Below are 19,632 nucleotides of genomic sequence, written 5' to 3' on the forward strand. Positions count from 1 at the left end.
ACACGAGTAGTACGTGTATACACTTTGTCTGCCAAGCGTCACGTGATCACAACTGTATACGAGTGCTTTGATATACGAGTGCTTTGGATTACAAGCACTTTTCCGGAACGAATTATGCTCGCAATCCAAGGTTTGACTGTACTATGAATCACGCACTTGCTGTGAGACTGTGCGAGGAGACATGGCAAAGGTGAGCCTTTCAAAGAGCTGCAGTTGTAAAGCTCCGATGTTGACACCCACGATGATAGCCTTGGTTTAATCTCGACGTGAGTTGCTGCGGTAAAAATATAATTTTTTTCTAAAAAGAGACATTGATTGTTTTAGCCCAGTCTGTCTGAAAAGTCTCTCCCCAAATGGAGAGCAACACATTGGGATTCCTGACTCCCGTCGGACGGACAAACAACAACAACAACAAAATCCTTGCACGTGCGGTGTGTCTAAATAATGAATTGTGAAGTCACGATGACCCGCGCTTAACAACAACAAACAAGATCACAGCTCATCCTTCTTGTCTGATGACTGATCGACTTCATCTTCAACCTCTGCTTCATCCTGAGAAGAAGAAAAAAAACACGAAAACGCACCATGAGGCACACTCCAACAACGCGCGTGGGCTGTTCAGGAACAGTTGAGCATGTAATAGTAGGCCTTCGGCAACAACATTATTCATAGTAAAGGTTTTATGGGTTACATCGCGTAAATATCAATGTGTCTCGATTTAAAGCTTTCGTGACTGCAGGGATTCATCTTCTTGGTTCTAATAAAATAAAAATGTTTTATTTTTATTAAATAAAACATAATAAAATAAAAATAATAAAATAATTCTCAGAATTTTTTATTATGTTTTATTTTTATTACTTTATTATTTCAATTCTACGTGACTTTACCGAAAGAACCAAGAAGATGAATATCAATGTGTCGTTAACCCACCACCACCCGACACAGCCAATTAGTAAGGTTTGTTACGTAAACAAATCGTGCCAATTAGTTACTACATGATAATTAGTTACTACATGATAATTAGTTACCACGTGATAACGATGAAGTAGAAACAAAAATGGCACGTTTTGTTTACGCGACAAACCTTACTAATTCATGGTGGGTTAACAACACATTTATATTTACGAGATCTAACCCATGAAACCTTCATTGTGTTCAGAAACAGGCCACGCGGCATCGAACGGTCGTCCCGAGGACCGCCTTTGGCCGCTGACTCGCCCGCTTGCTCGTGCTAAGCGACTCACGTCTGCGGGTGCCTCTTCCGCAGTCTCGGATTCTGGATTCCCACCGCTGTCCAGAAACTTGCTGAAAGCCTCTAGAGTCTTGTCTCCATTGTAGTCGATGATCTGCAGGTCATCGGCACGCAGTTTAGCACGAGCAGCTTTTTTTGCTACCCACGTGACACATCCACCACTGGAGGGGTGGCTGTGGGGGCGGGGGGGGGTACAGTCAAGGACATGATGTGTGGATAAAGGGGCAGCAAAAGGAAGAGAGGAGATGATGGGGAATTAAAGAAAAAGGAGCAAAGGGGGTCAGGAGAGATGAGGATAGACAGGGACTACACCAGGGCCTCAACGTTGAAACTAAAACTATTCGTACTTTCCCAGGTAAGACCCACTGAGCTACCCAATAGCTCAACGGAGTGGTCTATCACGTGGACATTTATAGCGGCCGAATACTCTAAAACGCATGCGTCTCAATGCGGAGGGGGAAAATAAAACCCGGAGGGACCCAAAGAAAAATCTTTACGCAAACCAGAGCGGAGAGAGCGTGCAAACTCCAAATATACGCGCGCCAAGTATCGGGATCGAACCCAAGGACCTCCTGTGCGCCAAGCGAGGTCGTCGACATCTCGCCACCGCCCAGCGCCCGCCGGTTGCTCACCTTGCGCCCAGCGCCCGCCGGGAAGAACTTGATCATCGGGTAGCTCGTCACCTTGAACGCCTCCAGGTCGTTCTTGGTGGAGTCCATTTTGGCGATGACGACGTCGTCGCGCTCCTGGTAGCGGTCGCCCAGCTCGTCCCACACGGGCGCCAGCTTCTGGCAGTGGCCGCACCACTCCGCGTCTGGTGGCGGCAGATGCGGGGGGGGGGGGGGGGGGACACGCGCACCCACCGCAGTACGGTACAACGCGACGCAGAAGTGGATTCATGAGGGGGGGGGGGGGGTGGTTACGCAGCGCTGTGGAGGCAGCGGCGAGGGTTTGGTGGATCGCGCGCAGATGTTGCGTGAAACTCCCTTTCCCCGTGGACATCGAGGACTCTAGCCGCGTCATCTGTACGGGATCGAGCGTTTCCCCCTCACACGTGGGTTTTTCTCCTGGTACTCCGGTTTCCTCCGACATGCGTCAACACTCATCGGTTGGCCGATAACATCTTAATATGTAGAGGACCGCAGAGCTTCGTGGGAGGAATTTGGCTGCGGCCTTTCCAGCTCGTTTTTGGTTCCCCCTGGTGCCTCCGAGTTATTCTCTCTCTCTCTCTTCACGAGCGAGCGAATGCCGGTGCGGAGCAGCGTTACAAGTGGACGTTAATGTTCTTATTATGAGAAAATCGTTTACGTACGAGTAAATTTCCACTCGCCGGACAAACGGGAAGAGACTGTGAAAACAATTACTTAATCACAGAAGAAAAAAAACCCGGCCGTTGGTAAAAGAGAAAAATTAAAACACGTCTTGGAAAAACGGAGGTTGCAGAAAAATCACAGTAGAGCAAAAACAAAACATTATATATTTCTTTATCAAGTAAGTTATTCTTTGAACTGGGTTTTTTTTCCTTCCTAACCCCCCTAATGGGAAGCCACTGAATGACAAATCTGAGTTTGGAAATTCCCCGCAGAGACTGCCACTCTGGGTCACAGGTTCGGAGATGAGTCAGGAAGATGCCCCACCGCCGTGGCGAGGACTTCCACCTGTCCGGGTTTTCCGAGGATTGTTCCCCCCTTGTCGAGGCAGCTGCCCTGGGAAATATGTAATTCTCCCCCGGGGCATTAATTGTAGGTCTGTGGTTTCTTTTTGTTTGTGTCAGTTGGGTAATAACAATAATAATATGAATGATATTTCTACGTAAAAAGCCCTTTTAAAAAAATCAAGGATCTAAAAGCGCAGTAACAAGGCAGCAGCAGACAATCAGCACGAAGGTGACTCACGAAATTAAACACTAAGACACGCTGCAAAATAATAATCAAAAAAACAAAGCAACTAAAAGCCATTTTTGCTGAATTAGCTACAAGCTGAATGAACGGAAGTGCAAAGCGATAAGATTCAAGACAAGCATTCAAAATGTCCACAGGCTTAAGAGATCCTGCTTGGCATGTCGTAGTGGGAGAGAATTCCAGAGTCCGGGCGCTACATGGGAAACCATAGCAGGTAGATGCGGGGTTACCCGATGTACAAGTGGAAAATGAAAAAAACTCTCCAGTAGAAGTGTGCGACTGCGTCCGTCCAATGTAACGAGTAACGACGCGATTTCACCGATCCACGAATACGAAGGAGACATCGCGGCGATACGCTACTCCGCTGCTCCAGACGCGGGTTATCTGTCTGGCTTGACCCACGTGAATGTGAAATTGTAGCCGTTTGCTCTGCAATCGATATTAGCAGTCGTACAGAAGACGACGAAGAAGAAGACGGAAGGAGAATAGGAAGGAGGAGGGTGGAGGAGGGGGGAGGAGCAAGAAACTGTCGCCCATCGACCAAAGCCTTGGCCTAGAATCCACCGCTCGGGACAACGATTTTCCACGTCCAGTAGTTCTCCCCTCTTCCCGCATTTGCGAGAAGTTCTCTACAAGACAAGTTGTCTTCGCTTTACGCGGTATGGGCGGTAGAGGTGAGATTTGTTCCAGAAAAAAAAATGGCGGCGCAAAGCGAATTCGCGTAGCGTGGATCGTACGGCCACCCTACCCACAATGCACCGCTGCCTGCCGAGTAGCGCACACACACACGATTTTGTCCCACGTCCGACTGCATAGAGTGAATTTTGGGTAGAAATAGCCACGTAGATACGTGAAATGTTACAAACTGAACCCACAAAGTGAGGGAAACTTGCGCTTTGTTTTCTGTACCTGATAGGTGCCAACCCTATCAGCACCCAATGTCTCTTCTAAAGATCCTCTTATTAAAACCAGTCATTGCCCACTCATGCGTCTCGACGATGGATTAAAGCCTCCTGAATCTGGTTCATCACACCGGACATCTGTGAACAAGAGCTTCACAGCTCATCGGATTTCTCCAGGATAAAAACAGAGATTCTGATTCTGGCTCAATATTCGTCACGAAGAGGCAAACAGACAAAAATACTAACAGAACTTCACGAAGACATTCTTGTCGTTGTCAAAGGCCACCTCCTCAAAGTTCTTCCCGACCAGGACCTTGACAGTGCCATGATCCCAGTCCAGGGGCACCTCCTCGCTCTTCAGGAACGGCTGTCACACGGCAAAGCAAACACAACAGCATCATTTAGTATCGCCATTCTGAAAACTCAAGTTTTGATGTGACCAGGTAAGGCCCACTGAGCTATATAGCCCAGTCGTCATCTTCATCGTTATTGTTGGCGTCACCGTCATCATCATCATCGTCGTCGTCGTCAACATTGTCACCATTGTCGTCGTCGTCGTCGTCATCATCGTCGTTATCATTGTCGTCATCGTTGGTGGTGGTGGTGGAACGTCACTTACCTTCAACGTGCCCTCGACGAATCCCGAGCAGAACGCGCGCAGGTTTTCCGCCGAGAAGTCGTCCGAGTCCGGCTTGAACTTGTCCATGGTCTTCTCAACCTCGATGAGACGCAACGTGGGGCAGTCCTCGGTCTCCACCCCGAAGAACTCCAGCACCTGCTTGTTCTCCTCCACGTCCGCGTCGATGGAGACGAAGAGGATCTGCGCGGGTGGGAGACGCGAGGCCGCTCCCCCCGTCAGCGCTGCAGGTTCCGGCCACAACGAAGCGCTGCGCGCCGTCGGCACGCGCGGCGGCCGTAGAAACTATTTTTTCTATTTTATCTTACCAAGTAATGCCCCACTGAGCCGCGTAGCTCTTTTATCAAAAGCGACCTGGCCATCACAATTGATAGCTCGACGAAGTGTCTTATCACGTGGAAATCTACAGCAGTAAAACTCTAAACGTGTGATGTTGATTCTAAATGTGGAGGGAAAAAACCAGAGGACCCTGAGAGAAATCCATGCGACCACGGAAAGAGACACCGCAGACTCCAAATATAGAGCAGGCGTCAGGGGTCGGGATTGAACCCACGGCCTTCTGCATACCAGGCGAGGTAGTTAACATCTCACTACCGTGGCGCCCCTTAAAGACCCCCCCCCCCCCCCCCCCAGTGACATCACGTGCTAGACGACGTCACAGGACCGCATTCGCCACGTCCGAAGTATGACCGGGAGAACTTCATTTGAGAAAAATTGCGATCGTCGCCCCCGCTAATGCAAACACTTGTGGCAGGACCCTCGTGAAAAAAGAGAGATTTGTGGCTTTCCCGGATAAACCAGCTCAATGAAAAGAATAATCGGCACCCGGTTCAGCAGGAAGCAAGAGGCTCATTAGAGATCGAGGGGGGTATCTATAAATGGATCGCCGTGTACTTCAATTGTCACGTCAGTAGGCCTCGCACCGGAGTCGAACCTTGCTCAGAGACTGCTCAGCCGCTCGCCAATCGGAACCAACATTTCCAATTCTCCGCGCTGGAATTTTTGCCGTCGCATTAAAGCCGAACGTAAAACGGCGGAGGTTTTTGCTCAGGTTCGCAGGCATCGGAGCGACCGAGCCGAGAACCCGGTGAATGCGAAAGAGCGGCTGCCCGCATTCGAACCTGGGACACACGAGCAACGGCGATTGAAACGCACGCCTCTGACATGGCCACAATGGACGTCGACTCGAAGCAAGGGCACGCGAAGGCGTCACCTTGTCCCTGAACTCCGGGGCCACCTCCCGGAAGTTTTTCTTGATCTCCTGGAGGTTCTCCGTGCCGTTGGAGAAGAAGAGGACGTTGTGGACCTTGATGCTGTTGCTGAAGAGTTTGTTGGCGATCTGCAACGGGCGGAGGTGGACGGGCGAGCGAGTTGAGGGGAGAGCGAGCGAGCGAGCGATAAGCGGGAGAGTTTGCGAGCGGGCGTCCGGGATGGGGTGAGCCGGTGGATTTGTGCGGTGCAGAGGAGGTTCAACGTGCGTACCATGCGCATCGATCGTTATCCTTTTAACAAAATGAAAGGAAATCAACACATTCGTCAATAGCACTGCTTTAAATATAAATCGTACGTGATGATTATAGGCGTTTCGGCCAATACACCCCTTTGCATTGGCCGCAAGAAGACGGGCCATTGCCCGAATCCTCGGCAATTCTATAGTTTTTCTTGTTAAGGTGACAGTGTTATTGACGAATTAGTTGAGTTGTCTTTTGATGCACGCTTGCGCACCACTGCCAACGTAGTATCGCCACGTAAATTGTTGTACGCATGCACGTTGAACTTTTTTGGCACCGTACGTAGCCAAAAGTGCTAATCGGATGTGTGGAGGAGGGACAACAAACTAGACAGAAAAGATGAATTGAGTCTTCAATCTCGATTATTGCTCAAAGTGGTTTCCTAAAATCGAAAGGAAAGAGCGTTCCAGACGGCCGCATAAGCGCATCTAAAAGCGCCGCGCGACGCCGGTGGCCGCCGTCTTTGTTGCGACGGCGAGGCCGAACGCCGCTGCACCGTTTCCGCCGTCCTTGTGCAATCGCCACCGTCGCCGCGGCTCCGCGGAGGCTCAAGCTCACCTCGCTGGAGAACTCGATGACCATCGGGAGCTCGTGCCTCTGGATGAACTTCAAGACGCTCTCCTTGTCGATCGCGCCATCGTAGAACACCTTGGCCTCGTCAAACTGTCCACGGGAGCGGACACGCGCGAAGCCGCGGTTTCAGTCCTCGCTTTGAGCGACGTCCGAAACGATCGTCGGCACGACGTTGATCCACGATAAAGCGCAGGAGCGATTCGCAAAGACGCGCGCGCGAACACGTAGAACACAAATTCACAAACACAGCAAACAGTCTTCTTAGCCGGTGGGGCAGGTCCTCGACGGGGAGATCGACTGTGTGACGAGGAAGCAACGCGGCGACCACGAGATGGGCAGCAGAGCGGCGAGCGGAGGAGTTGGTCACCTTCTTGAAGAGCACAAGGCCGTCCTTCTCCACACCCTGGTCGCTGAACAGGCTCGGCTCGGACGTCACGGCGAAGGGGACCGCGTCCGTGGCGCCCGCGAGGGCCAGGAAGGCCTGCTTGTCTGGCCCGTCCTCCTGCCGTTCAGCGCCGCCACCACCACCACCACCATCACCACCAAGCATGGTGTCCACAGGATCAGGCTCATCATGAACCATGGCAGCATGATCATCATCACCAACCACGGTCTCGACAGCAATCACAGTCGTCAACGCCATCACCACGTGTAATACGTACAGACCCTTGATATATGCGTAAACATTATTTTTGTAAATGCTGTAGTTATGTTCTCCGTCATCATCTACAACATCATCTTCACTATCATCATCACTAGCATCACCTTCACCACCATCATCTTCAATACCATTATCTACACCATCATCTACACGATCATCATCACTAGCATCATCATAACCACCATCATCTTCAATAATTCTACACCATCATCTTCACTATCATCATCACCGCTGACATCATTACCACCACCACCACGTTCAACATCATCACGATCAATCCTCCAATCTTCTTGGTTCTTTCGGTAAAGTCACGTAGAAGGGAAGTAATAAAATAATAAAAATAAAACATAATAAAATAATTCTCACGACGTTTCGGCCACAACGCAAGCAGCCGTCCTCAGGTGAAGAATGAAACACCGCTGCCCATCTCTTCACCTGAGGACGGCTGCTTGCGTTGTGGCCGAAACGTCGTGAGAATTATTTTATTATGTTTTATTTTTATTATTTTATTACTTCCCTTCTACGTGACTTTACCGAAAGAACCAAGAAGATGAATCCCTGCAGTCACGAAAGCTTTAAATCGAAATTTTATTGTTTTATTTTTATTATTTTATTACTTCCCTTCTACGTGACTTTACGGAAAGAACCAAGAAGATGAATCCCTGCAGTCACGAAAGCTTTAAATCGAAATTCAATCCTCCAATGTCACCATCGTCCTCATTCACACGTCACCACCTTGAAGAAGCCGACGAGGACGAGCTCGTTGAGATCCTTGATCTTGTCGAGCCCCTCGGCGGAGTCCACGACGGTGGCCGGAGGCCCCATCTGCTTCCTGATCCACCGCACCATGGCGTCCGAGTTCCGGCTTCCTGCGCGCCACAGACGAACAATGTCCCTGGGACCTCAGCCATCGTCTCCGTGATTCAGCTAGTGTGGGGCTTGCCGCATATGTTATAAAGGGACCCTACATTTTTTTTAAAAACACATACATATTAAAACACATACATTTTTTACTTGCATAGAAAAGTAATTGTATTTTTTTTTCTTCTTGGTTCTTTCGGTGAAGTCACGTAGAAGGGAAGTAATAAAATAATGAAAAATAAAACATAATAAAATAATTCTCACGACGTTTCAGCCACAACGCAAGCAGCCGTCCTCAGGTGAAGAAACAGGTCTGTCGAGAAGACAGCGTCTGAATGACACGCCCCAGGCTTGGAGTGTCTAACCAAGAAGATGAATCTCTGCAGTCACGAAGCTTTAAATCGAATATTTTCATTTATTTGCTATACAGCCAGATAATACGACAAATCGCTAACCTTAAACAGGAGCGTTGGTGGGGGGGATCACAGCGTCACGAACCCTGGGTTACACCCCCCCCCCCCCTGAACGTTAGCCCGGGTGAAGTTCGCCACAATGCCTCTATGTACAAAAAAAGAAATCACGTGAAGTGTTTCAAAAAATGCCCCATCTGGTTGACCGCTGCTGGATGAACGCGTCTCTGGAGCGAAGCGTGTGGCTTAACAGCAACAACAACAACAACAACTAAAGTCACGTGAACAATAAGAAGATGCGTTTACCCTTTCGAGCAATAAAACAGGAGTTGTGTTAAGGGGCCGTCCATAAATGACGTCACGCGATTTTGGACGATTTTTGACCCCCACCCCCCCAGTCACACGGTGTCACAAAAAGTCAGACCCCCCCCTCAAATATGACGTCACAAATCTCTGCCCCCCCCCCCCCCTCCCAAAAAATAAAACATGCTTCAAATCGCTTTAAACTATTGTCATTGTAGTGCGTATTTAATGTGGCGCTGCACTCTGATGTCGTAGGAGAAAACATTTATAAAAAAAAGTCTATTTAATTAAGTAGAATATGTTGTCTATATTTAAAGTTGCGCATTTTGATGTGACGCCACATTTCTCAAACCCCCCCCCCCTCGTCACACATCGTCACAAATGTCTGAACTCCCCCCCCCCCAGATGCGTGACGTCATTTATGGACGGCCCCTAAGATTTTCGAACACCAAATAGAAACCCTTTTGCAAGGAATCAATTGATTGCATTAACCACACTCAGCGCTTGCGGTAAACATGCAAACACGGCTCCGATCATCAATTAAACGCATTGTCTTTGAAACTGATTGACCTACACCAGCGACAGACGGCAGCATGCTTTATGGCCTTGTCTCACCAGTGTCCAACGCCACAAGGCGAACAAAGAAGGGCAGAGAGTACTGACAAGCTCGGGGCAAGCAGCTATAGCAGAGCACCTTCGTTTGAATGTTCGCTACTTAGTAATGTGCGTGTGCGTGTGTGGTTGATGCACACTTGATTCCTCGCAAAAAGTTTGAAATTTGATGTTCGAACATCTGAACACCTCCTGCTGTATTGATGGAAAGGGTAAAACCTATTCTTATTTTTAAATCCTTTATATTAAGTTCACTTGCTTGCTTGCTTGCGCGCTTACGACCGTGCAAATCTTTCGGTCGTTTTTTAACCCACTTCCCGTGATCCAATCGAGCTGACATTTTGCACACAGACTCGTTGTGCGTGACAATTTATTTTCGTGAAATTTTTTTCCCAAAATTTTACACTTTTTAGGAAAAAATAAATTATATTTAATTACCAATTGCTTAATGGTGGCAGGCAATCATCTGACCCATAGGTGGCAGCCATCTCAAGCCAGAGGACGAGAGGACTCTAGCCGCCACGCATATAAAGGATTTATAGTGAAAACCTTTTATTTACGGGTTAATTTTTTATACTTTGATACTGGCGAAAAAGGCGATAGAGTCACTTGTTTGAAGGGCTCTTCTCGGAAGGAGTTCTGCGACTTCTCGCACCGCACGGGGTGATGCACCTCTTCACCTCGAGGCCGCTAGCCCAGGTTAAAATCGACTACATCGCACGCAAGTTGTATCCACTTACAGACGTCCCACCCGTTCCCACTTGGCACCATTACGTCCTCACGGCAAGGTCCACATTGGTCGAAATGTCCTCGCAAATTACTCACTTGGTTAAAACCACGGTAGCAACATCACCCCCCGCCGGCAGGCGATAGCCACCAGTGAAGCATCTACTTCGCGATAGCCTCGTGTAAGGGGTAGGGATGGAGAGGGGCGGTGGTTTAAGGGACATGGAGAGGATTCCTGCCAAAAGGAGGGGTGCAGTTGAGTGGGAACAGTGGAAGGGGGGGAGGAGGAGGAGGCTGGGAAACGGATTGAGAGAGGGCTGTGGGCAAGCGTGTGGACTGTGGAGAAATAAAGAACGGACCCCCCTCCCCCCCCCCCAACCACGTTACACTTGCACTCAGTGATGATCATAGCCTCCGTATTAGAAAACACACGTCTTCGCCCGAGCCCATTTTCAAATCACAACTGAAGAATCCGTCCGTGCCGTCCGTAAGGGCACCTTTTAATCCCTCCAGCGACAGCGTGACCGACCACCCAGAGGACAGGAGGGATCACAGCTGCCGCCACCAGCACCCACTTAGCCATTTAGAATGATCTCCCAGGGGAAGATCTGAGATCTATCAATTCCCAGAAGCGCCCGTGGTGGTGGCTGGAGGTCCGTGCGAGACACGCCATCGACACGGCGAGCGGAGAGCCACCCACCCTCGTATTTCTTGGCCTCGTCGCGGTTGCCATTCTTGAAGAAGATGAGTGTGGGGAAGCCCTTGACCGAGAACTCCTGGGCCAGCTCCGTCTCCTCGGTGGCGTCCACCTTGGAGACGCGGGCCCCCTGATCGGCGCCATCGGCCAGCTCTGTGGCCGCCTTGGCGTACTCGGGGGCCAGCTTCTCGCAATGACCGCACCACGGGGCATCTGTCGGGAGTCAGTTTCAGTTAGAGTATTAGGTAGAGCCCCGTGAGCCATGCGGCCTCTTGACTCGGGTGCAACCGCAACAAACGCAAACATGAACAAACAAACAGACGTGAGAAAATATTGACTTGAAGCTTTCGTCACTGCAGGAATTCATATTCTTTGGGTCGTTCAGTAAAGTCGGGGGTAGACATCGTCGTCGTTTGTAATAGAAGTTGTTGTTGCTGTTGGTTCTTTCGGTAAAGTCACGTAGGTAGAAAAAGAAAATGAAAATTAATTTATATAATTTTTTATTTTATTTAAGATATTTTTTTTTAATAAAATTAATTTTCATTTTCATCTAATTTAAAATATTTTTTTTCATAAAATTAATTTTCATTTTCTTGAAAATGTATTTATATTATTTTATATTTTATTTAAAATAAAAAAAATTTAAATTTTCTTTTTCTACCTACGTGACTTTACCAAAAGAACCAAAGAGTATGGATTCCTGCAGTCACGAAAGCTTCAAATCAATGTTGTTGTTGTTTTTTTATTTTCCTTGGGGTTATAGCGTGTGAATATAAATGTTGTCGCTAAAAACCCGCCACAATTGTGAGCGTTGTGGGTCTACTCTCCAACACAACCGTTGTGCTGAACTAGTAATTAATGTTTTGTTGACGTGACACACCTTACTAATTGGCTATGTCGCGGGTGGTGGCGGATTTAACGACACATTTATATTTAAGCGATCTAACCCAACATAAACCCCTCTATTATGATCATCATCATCATCTTCATCACCATCATCATCGTCGGCACCACAGCCGCCCACTGCTGTTACCACCAAATCCCACATCTTGGATCTCAGCAGCAGCAGCAGCAGTAGCTTCACACTGCGAAAAATCCAGGCGATTCGATTATTCGAGTAATCGATTTACTCTTTACGATTATCGGTTCGATCAACTCGACTGCAGTCGTCGGATGACACGAAAATAGCTGCAATAAACAAAAGTAGGTCTCACTGCTCTCGTTCTATACCACGTGTGCCGCTGGACGGGAGGTGATGGTGCGCGGGCCTCGGTGACGTCAACGGCATCATGAGCCGCACGCATCACGCTGGGCGTGGCTCGTTCGGGGGTTTCCAGCCTTCAGGAGGCGGGGTTGTCAAGGATCCCGATATAAATGGCCCACAACCAAAAAAAACTCGATGAATCAACTTAGTCTTTTTTTTTCATTAATTAATCGTTTCTTTCCCAGCTCCAAACTCTCGTGGGTAGAGATGGGCGACGTCACCGCGCTGGAGATGCAGGCGCTCATTATTTTGACCCGAGCTGGGAAGAGTAGCCCAGCGGTTCTCACCTCAAGCCGTGCGTTCTCAAAACTTTCAGGCGAAGGCTGCGCGGCATGGTTACCGTGCAGGAGGACATTTCGAATGTGCGCCGGGAGGGAGGGGATCGTGGGAGGGGGGGGATGTCAGCGCCACATTGCGGCGAGAGCTGGCGGGGGGGGGGGTGCCCCATCGCGGTGGGGGAGGTGGGAGAGGGGGGGTGTGTGGCGACCATCTGATGCGCCGTTTTAAGTCGACGAATCGACTAAAACATTGCAATCAACTCCCCACCCCCCCCCCCCCTTTTTTTGTGAGGTCGAATACTCGGCCCCCTTTTTGGAAATGACGGCGAGTCGAGATGCCCAGGCACCCGAAGGCGGGCAACCCCCTGGAAGCCACGCCCAGCGTGGCGGGGGCGGGTCACGATGAGCACGTGGGAATGTGGATGAAGCGATCTCCGTGCATGATACCCGACAAATTCGATCATTCAGATATCCCAGTTCGAGCTTTGTGACTGCTCGGACAAAAAAAAAGTATGCGGGGATTGGGCATGGGACGTCGCGAGAAGGGGCGATGTGCTAAACCGTCGAACAAAGGCGGTCGATGGCATCGCGCGTTTCCAGATGCCCTCCTGCGGCCGTCTGGTTCGCTCTTCCTTTCCGATATTTTAAAGCCACTCGAACTGTGCACTCTTAAGTCGTCTAGATTGAAAACTGATTTCTTTAGAACTGCTTTTTGCGTTTAGTTTGTTGTCCTTCCATCACCTCCCGATAAACACGGTCAGCTACGTACGGTGCGAAAGAAGTTCAACACATCTACACAGACACACAAACGCGCGGAGTGGCAGTCAAGGGAGAGAGAGACACGCACCCCAGGGGTTACGTGCGACGCGGAAACGGAGCAATGAAATCAGCTCGCGCGCAGCTGCATCGCATGATCCGGCTTTGGGAGGCAGTGGATTGATCGTGATGATGGTTGTAGTGCGGTGCCGCCACCTTGTGGAATAACTAAGATTATCCCGCATAAGAGGGGGGCATGGGGGGGAGCTGTGGCGCAGCGGTTAGCGCGCTCAGCAGAATGAAACTGGCGATCCGAGTTCGTTTCCCGGCCACGAACTCACATCAGCGGCGAGTGACATCGTAAAGCTGTCCTCCACCGATTCGCAGCAATGACCAGCGTGGTGAAGTATGGTCAAACAACCCTCACTGTGGACACGGCGGCGGCATGGAGGATGACCTTCGTCCGACGGTGGATTGCCAAAGAGCTGCCGATTGTTAATCCTTAGCAAGTTCGACTCGCTACCCTTTCAACTAGAAACGTGAATATATAGATTTTTATTACTACATATCGCGTGCCACTACCGTAATTTCCGGATTAAATACGCACCTCCACTACCCCCCCCCCACACACACATTTTATTTGAAAGCAAAAGTTGTAGGTGCGTCTTATAATCCGGTATTCGTGCAAACGTTTGAGGTGCGTCTCATAATCCGGCATTCGTGCAAAAGTTTGAGTTGCGTCTTATAATCCGGTATTCGTGCAAAAGTTTGAGTTGCGTCTTATAATCCGGTATTCGTGCAAACGTTTGAGGTGCGTCTTATAATCCGGTATTCGTGCAAACGTTTGATGTGTGTCTTATAGTCCGGTATTTGTGCAAAAGTTTGAGGTGCCTCTTATAATCCGGTATTCGGTAAAAAGTTTGAGGTGCGTCTTATAATCCGGTATTCGTGCACATGTTTAAGGTGCGTCTTATAATCCGGTATTCGTGCAAAAGTTTGAGGTGCGTCTTATAATCCGGTATTCGTGCAAATGTTTGAGGCGCCTCTTATAATCCGGTATTCGTGCAAATTTTTAAGGCGCGTCTTATAATCCGGTATTCGGTAAAAAGTTGGAGGTGCGTCTTATAATCCGGTATTCGGTAAAAAGTTTAAGGTGCGTCTTATAATCCGGTATTCGTGCGTAACCAGATTTGTGTAACTTGATTGACGCCCGGTCCCGAGTCGTTGGGGATTGCGTCTTACTTTCCGAAGCATAATACGTAAAGTCCGGTGCTCCTGTTCCGAATTGGTAACAGGAATGTAGCAGTACTATTCCATTATTTAAGCAGAAGTGTCCTATGATGATACATATATGCATAAAGAGCTTTGTTATATCGTAGCTAGCTTGCTGTTGGACATTACGGTGCGAGATAAGCTCAACATTTATATGCACACGTATGCTCCATATGCTACACGTATGCAATGTATTTGTGAACGTATACACACATAGACACCGCGTGAAACTAAACTAAAACTATTTAAACAAAACTTTTGTTTTAACCAGGTAAGGCCCACATGAAACGACCTGTCCATCACAAATGATAGCTCAACGAAGTGGCTTACCACGTGGAAATGTTATAGCAGCCAAATAGTCTTAATAGCGTGGTTACAAATATGGAGGGAAAAACCGGAGAATCCGGAGAAAAATCCACGCGACCACGGACAGAGAGAGAGAGAGACACGCAAACTCCACATATACAGCAGCAGGCGTCAGGGTCGGGATCGAACCGACGACCTTCTCGTGTATACCACGCGAGGTAGTTGACACGAATATCACATTACTATTCCATTACTTAAGCAGACGTGTCCTATGATATCCAGTACATGCACACGTGCTATGCTGCATCGCATCTGGCTTCGCTATTGGTCACGAGGCACCATGCTGCACATGCCACGCGTATGCGATGTATCGATGACGGAGTAACATACGGAGGACACTAGTACGACTGCTATGAAACGTCATCGGTAAAAGCGCATCCCCTGCAACCGCTTGCCCACCACCACCACTGTTATCAGAAGGGCATCCGCTCGACTCCAGGGAGTTCCAGACAGCCACTCCAGTGGGGGGGGGGGGTGACGTTATAGAAACGTTCTACGAATCAATAGACCGTGATGAAATGTTGCAATACATGCGCACACGTTGGCGGTTCGTATGTTTCGCAAGAAAGCACGTTTTAGACTGGGCCTGTCGTGAGAACGAATTAAAGCCCCGGTCACCATCGCCCGAGAGCTCTCACGCACGTGGGCATGCGTGAGGATACGTGAACGTGTCAGTCGATGTGGTGATACAGTCTTGATGATTGTTGAAGGGTTTGTGTCGTACGCAATAGCGGTGTTAACTATTCACGTGGCGATAAAAAGAGTGACACGAATCTACTTGAAGTGTTTAGCAGGTCCCATGGCCTAGCGTGCAGTTTCCAACTATCATTGTCCATCTTCTTGGTTCTTTCGGTAAAGTCACGTAGAAGGGAAATAATAAAATAATAAAAATTAAACAATAAAATTATTCTCACGACGTTTCGGCCACAACGCAAGCAGCCGTCCTCAGGTGTCTTCCCGACATACCTGTTCTTCACCTGAGGACGGCTGCTTGCGTTGTGGCCGAAACGTCGTGATAATTATTTTATTATGTTTTATTTTTATTATTTATTATTTCCCTTCTACGTGACTTTACCGAAAGAACCAAGAAGATGAATCCCTGCAGTCACGAAAGCTTTAAATCGAAAATTATCATTGTCCACTTTGTCTCGTCTCTATGTACTATGAAGGGATATTGCCCGAAACGTCACCAACTGTATATACATGGTGCTTCAAAATTATTTTAACGCTTATATGGGACTATCGTTTTTAATGGAAAAAGAACGGATAATATACACTGTAACGTAATAACAAATGTAGTATGTTAATAACTTCAACAAGTCAAAGGGTCTCCACTTTGTTCGCCATCGTTGTCAACGCGTGGCCTGGAATCTTCTCCAGGTGGTCTCCAGAGCCTGGAGGCGGCACATTTCCCGTGGCATCGTTGCAAATTCTCCGAAGTGTTAACATTGTTTTGAAGCACCCTATATTATACTTTTCACGCCACAAGTGTTCTTGACAAATGTGTTGGGTCGCCAACGCAGCAGCGTCTCGGAACACATCACCAAACACATTTCATGTCAAAATCCGGGAATGTTGTGTGTCGTCTCAGTGCCGGATTAAGCGAGCGCAGGGACCTGTAGCATATGTTATCAAGGGGCCCTAAATATAAAATAAAATTGATTAAAACACAATTATCTTTACTTGCATAGTAAAGTTATTGCATTTTTTCATTTGCTATACAGCCAGATAATAGGACAAATCGCTAACCTTAAACACCCAGTCGTTGGTAAAAGTTGAAGGCGGTATAGCACTATAGTAATAGAGCAAGTGCAGAATCACTGAACCGGAATTGATAGCTTGAAAGCATTTAGCGCGGGGCCCTTAAAAATGCGGGGCCCCGTAGCTACTACATAGCTACTTTTGCTCCGAGGTATAATCCGACACTGCGTTGCCTATGTGTGCGTCGTCTGCGCGGGTACCTACAGAATTCCACCATGAGGTAGGGGTAGGTGGCAAGCGCCTCTTCAAAGTTGGCCTTGTTCAACACCAGCACGCCATCCTCCTCCTGGAACTCCGACGCAGCGGTGGCCAGGAGGGCCCACAGCACCAAGACGACACGTGGAGACATCATCAGCAGCAGCAGCAGCACCACCACGAACCAACCAGCTAGCCGCCGGAGAACTCACCGCGGGCAGGCGAACACGACGGTGAGAAGAGACAGAGAGAGGGGGTGTTGGGGACAGGTCTCGAGTTTTAACCGAGGGGGTGCGGGGGGGAGGGAACACGAGGGGCTTCGCTGGGAGGCCGTGGGTATCCTGCCACCTGTTTGCGAGTTGCACGGACAACCCTGTCAAGGACTCGGGGAGGTAAACGCCACGTGGAGGGCCGTGAGTGGTGGCGCCACGTTCGGCGACGTTTCAGACCGGCGGCTCCGTCGATGTCAAACGAAGAGTTGTGTAGAAATCTGCGGAAGCTCTCGACTTTTTTTTTTGGGGGGGGGGGGGTGTCGATGGGGGGGGGTTTCTTCCCACCTGCATCGCCGTTGTCAAACCGCGCGGTTCAACGCCGCGTTTAAATACGGGCAAAAATAAATTAATCATACGGTCAAATCAAACGAGAGTGTATTGTTTAAGCCTTCATAAGTTTCCGTGTTTTATTGTTGTACATTTACAACACGAGTGTGTGCATCCACGTAGCAAGCTAGCAGCAGCATCGGCATGCAAGATCACTGACATGATAAGGAGCAGCATTGACACCAATGATCAAAATTAATACATGAAGCAATTTTTGTTTCAGCAAAATATTTTTCGTCTATTTTTTTGTGTTTCTCCCTTGTGATGCTACTTTATAGGATGGACTTTGAGATTTATAAGCGGTAAGAGTTGACCAGTAAGGTCTGAATTGGTCTGTAATAAGGTAGGAGGCACTGATAAGGGGTTGACCGGTTTGCTCTTGCGAGGTTCTCTTGTTCTATAGTGGAAGCAATTAAAGGCTGGTTCATCGATTCTCCGCTCGCCGTTCAACAATTGAGAATAAAAAAAAAGAATCCATTGTGTTGAATGTAGCGGCCTCTAGTGGCTGCAGGGTTTCACGTGAGCCCATTACATATACTAATTTGGAAAAATATCGATACAGAACGTGTATCGTGAGCCTATATAATCGACATGAATCGATGCGTCGTTAAACCCCTATGGAGCAAATGCATGTTTGTCTGGAACTTGGCGAGCGCGATATGTAAACTGGTCCTCCGCTAGGGCGACTCAGCCTTAAACGAGTGCATTGGGGAGACAAAGGTGGCCGGGCGCAGTGTTGGCCACACCACCAACTTCGCAGGTGCCCGCTAACAGGTCCGCACCTCCGACATGTCACGGTTGGCTACGTACGGCGCGAAAGAAATTCCGAATGCGCTTGCAAACAAACAACGGCACTTGGCTCCAAAAGTCCGTACGGGGGTCCTTGGGTTTTGTGTGCAACTGCAGTGGAACGGGGAGGAGCACGCGTTGACCGAAGGCTGTTGGTGGAACTTCCTCTATGCTCGGATCGATTTCTTTTTTTATGATTAATCCTCAATCCCGAGTTGTCCTTAAGCTCTGTGCCGATCAAGGCCGTAACTATAATATATATTGGGGGGGGGACACATCAAATATGCTCAAAATGTCCCCCCCCAATATATTGCTATACAATAGATTTCTGTTAATATGATTGTGGTTATGGTTGTACTTTATTGATCCCTAATCTCTGCCATTACATACAATGAAACAAGAAAAGGTAAAAAAATAAAAAACAGAACAATGTAATACAATACACTATTAGACATTATTGTAAAAAATAAATAAAAAGTCCATCCTATGTGTGTTAGTGATTTTTTTTTATATTTTAGGCAGGAACATCTTTTAGATTTAGATTTTTTTCTGGAAGATGTGGTCCCCCCCAATGTTGACTCCATGGCTACGGCTTTGGTAGACGCTGTTCATGTTCCGCGGATGTTCCTCGTCACTTTTTTCATGCCATTCCTCAATTCCAAAATAATATTTTCCAATGAACATAGTGTGGTAACCCTTAAATAAATAAAAAAAATTCCGTAAAAATAGAGCTACCGAGGTGACGTTGCCACGACAGATTTGTTGTCATCTTGGAGATAAAAAACACGATTCAATAAAATCGGCGTTAGCATTTGCCACCACGATTGCTACTTTATAGAGCGCCAAAGGGATTGTTCCGCAATGCATGAATGTCCACGAGCTGATTTAATCGCAGGCTCGTGAGGGAGATGGCAAACGGCTTGGGGAGGCTCTCATCCAGCAGCGGATTGACCACGGCTAATGATTATCCAACATTTGCGACGCTGAAAGGAAAAAAATACACCACCCTTAAGAGTTGACGTTAAAAAACCCGCAACACATTCGTCCTTGACACTGCGGCCGCGACCAGGCGCGGTTCGTCCACAAGGGGGTGCTGAGGCGCCGCCTCCACCAAGAAGCTGAATAGTTTTGTGTTTCAATAATTTTTCTAATTAAAAAAATATTTTATAAATAGTTTCGTTATGTAATTTTTATTTAAAAAAAATATTATTTCAACGTGAATTGCCTAATGAAGATGACATTATAAGTTTCGATTTAAAGCTTTCGGGACTGCAGGGATTCATCTTCTTGGTTCTTTTTTCGGTAA

At 48.1% G+C, this 19,632-nt stretch overlaps 1 protein-coding gene across 1 annotated transcript; it reads right to left on the reverse strand.

Moving 5' to 3' along the window:
* Positions 1 to 438: 438 nt before the first annotated feature.
* On the reverse strand, positions 439 to 17,104 carry LOC144940918 (protein disulfide-isomerase-like). Its single transcript, XM_078867423.1, has 11 exons — positions 16,948 to 17,104; positions 11,050 to 11,259; positions 8,173 to 8,306; positions 7,144 to 7,278; positions 6,762 to 6,866; positions 5,906 to 6,031; positions 4,675 to 4,875; positions 4,302 to 4,422; positions 1,885 to 2,066; positions 1,245 to 1,346; positions 439 to 552 (listed from the first exon to the last, which is right to left on the reverse strand). The coding sequence occupies exons 1-11, from the start codon at positions 17,093 to 17,095 to the stop codon at positions 493 to 495; spliced, it is 1,524 nt and encodes a 507-aa protein (XP_078723549.1). The 5' UTR covers positions 17,096 to 17,104; the 3' UTR covers positions 439 to 492.
* Positions 17,105 to 19,632: the final 2,528 nt, after the last annotated feature.

The sequence above is a fragment of the Lampetra fluviatilis genome, chromosome 23 (assembly GCF_964198595.1).
Source record: "Lampetra fluviatilis chromosome 23, kcLamFluv1.1, whole genome shotgun sequence".
Classification (NCBI taxonomy): Eukaryota; Metazoa; Chordata; class Hyperoartia; order Petromyzontiformes; family Petromyzontidae; genus Lampetra; species Lampetra fluviatilis.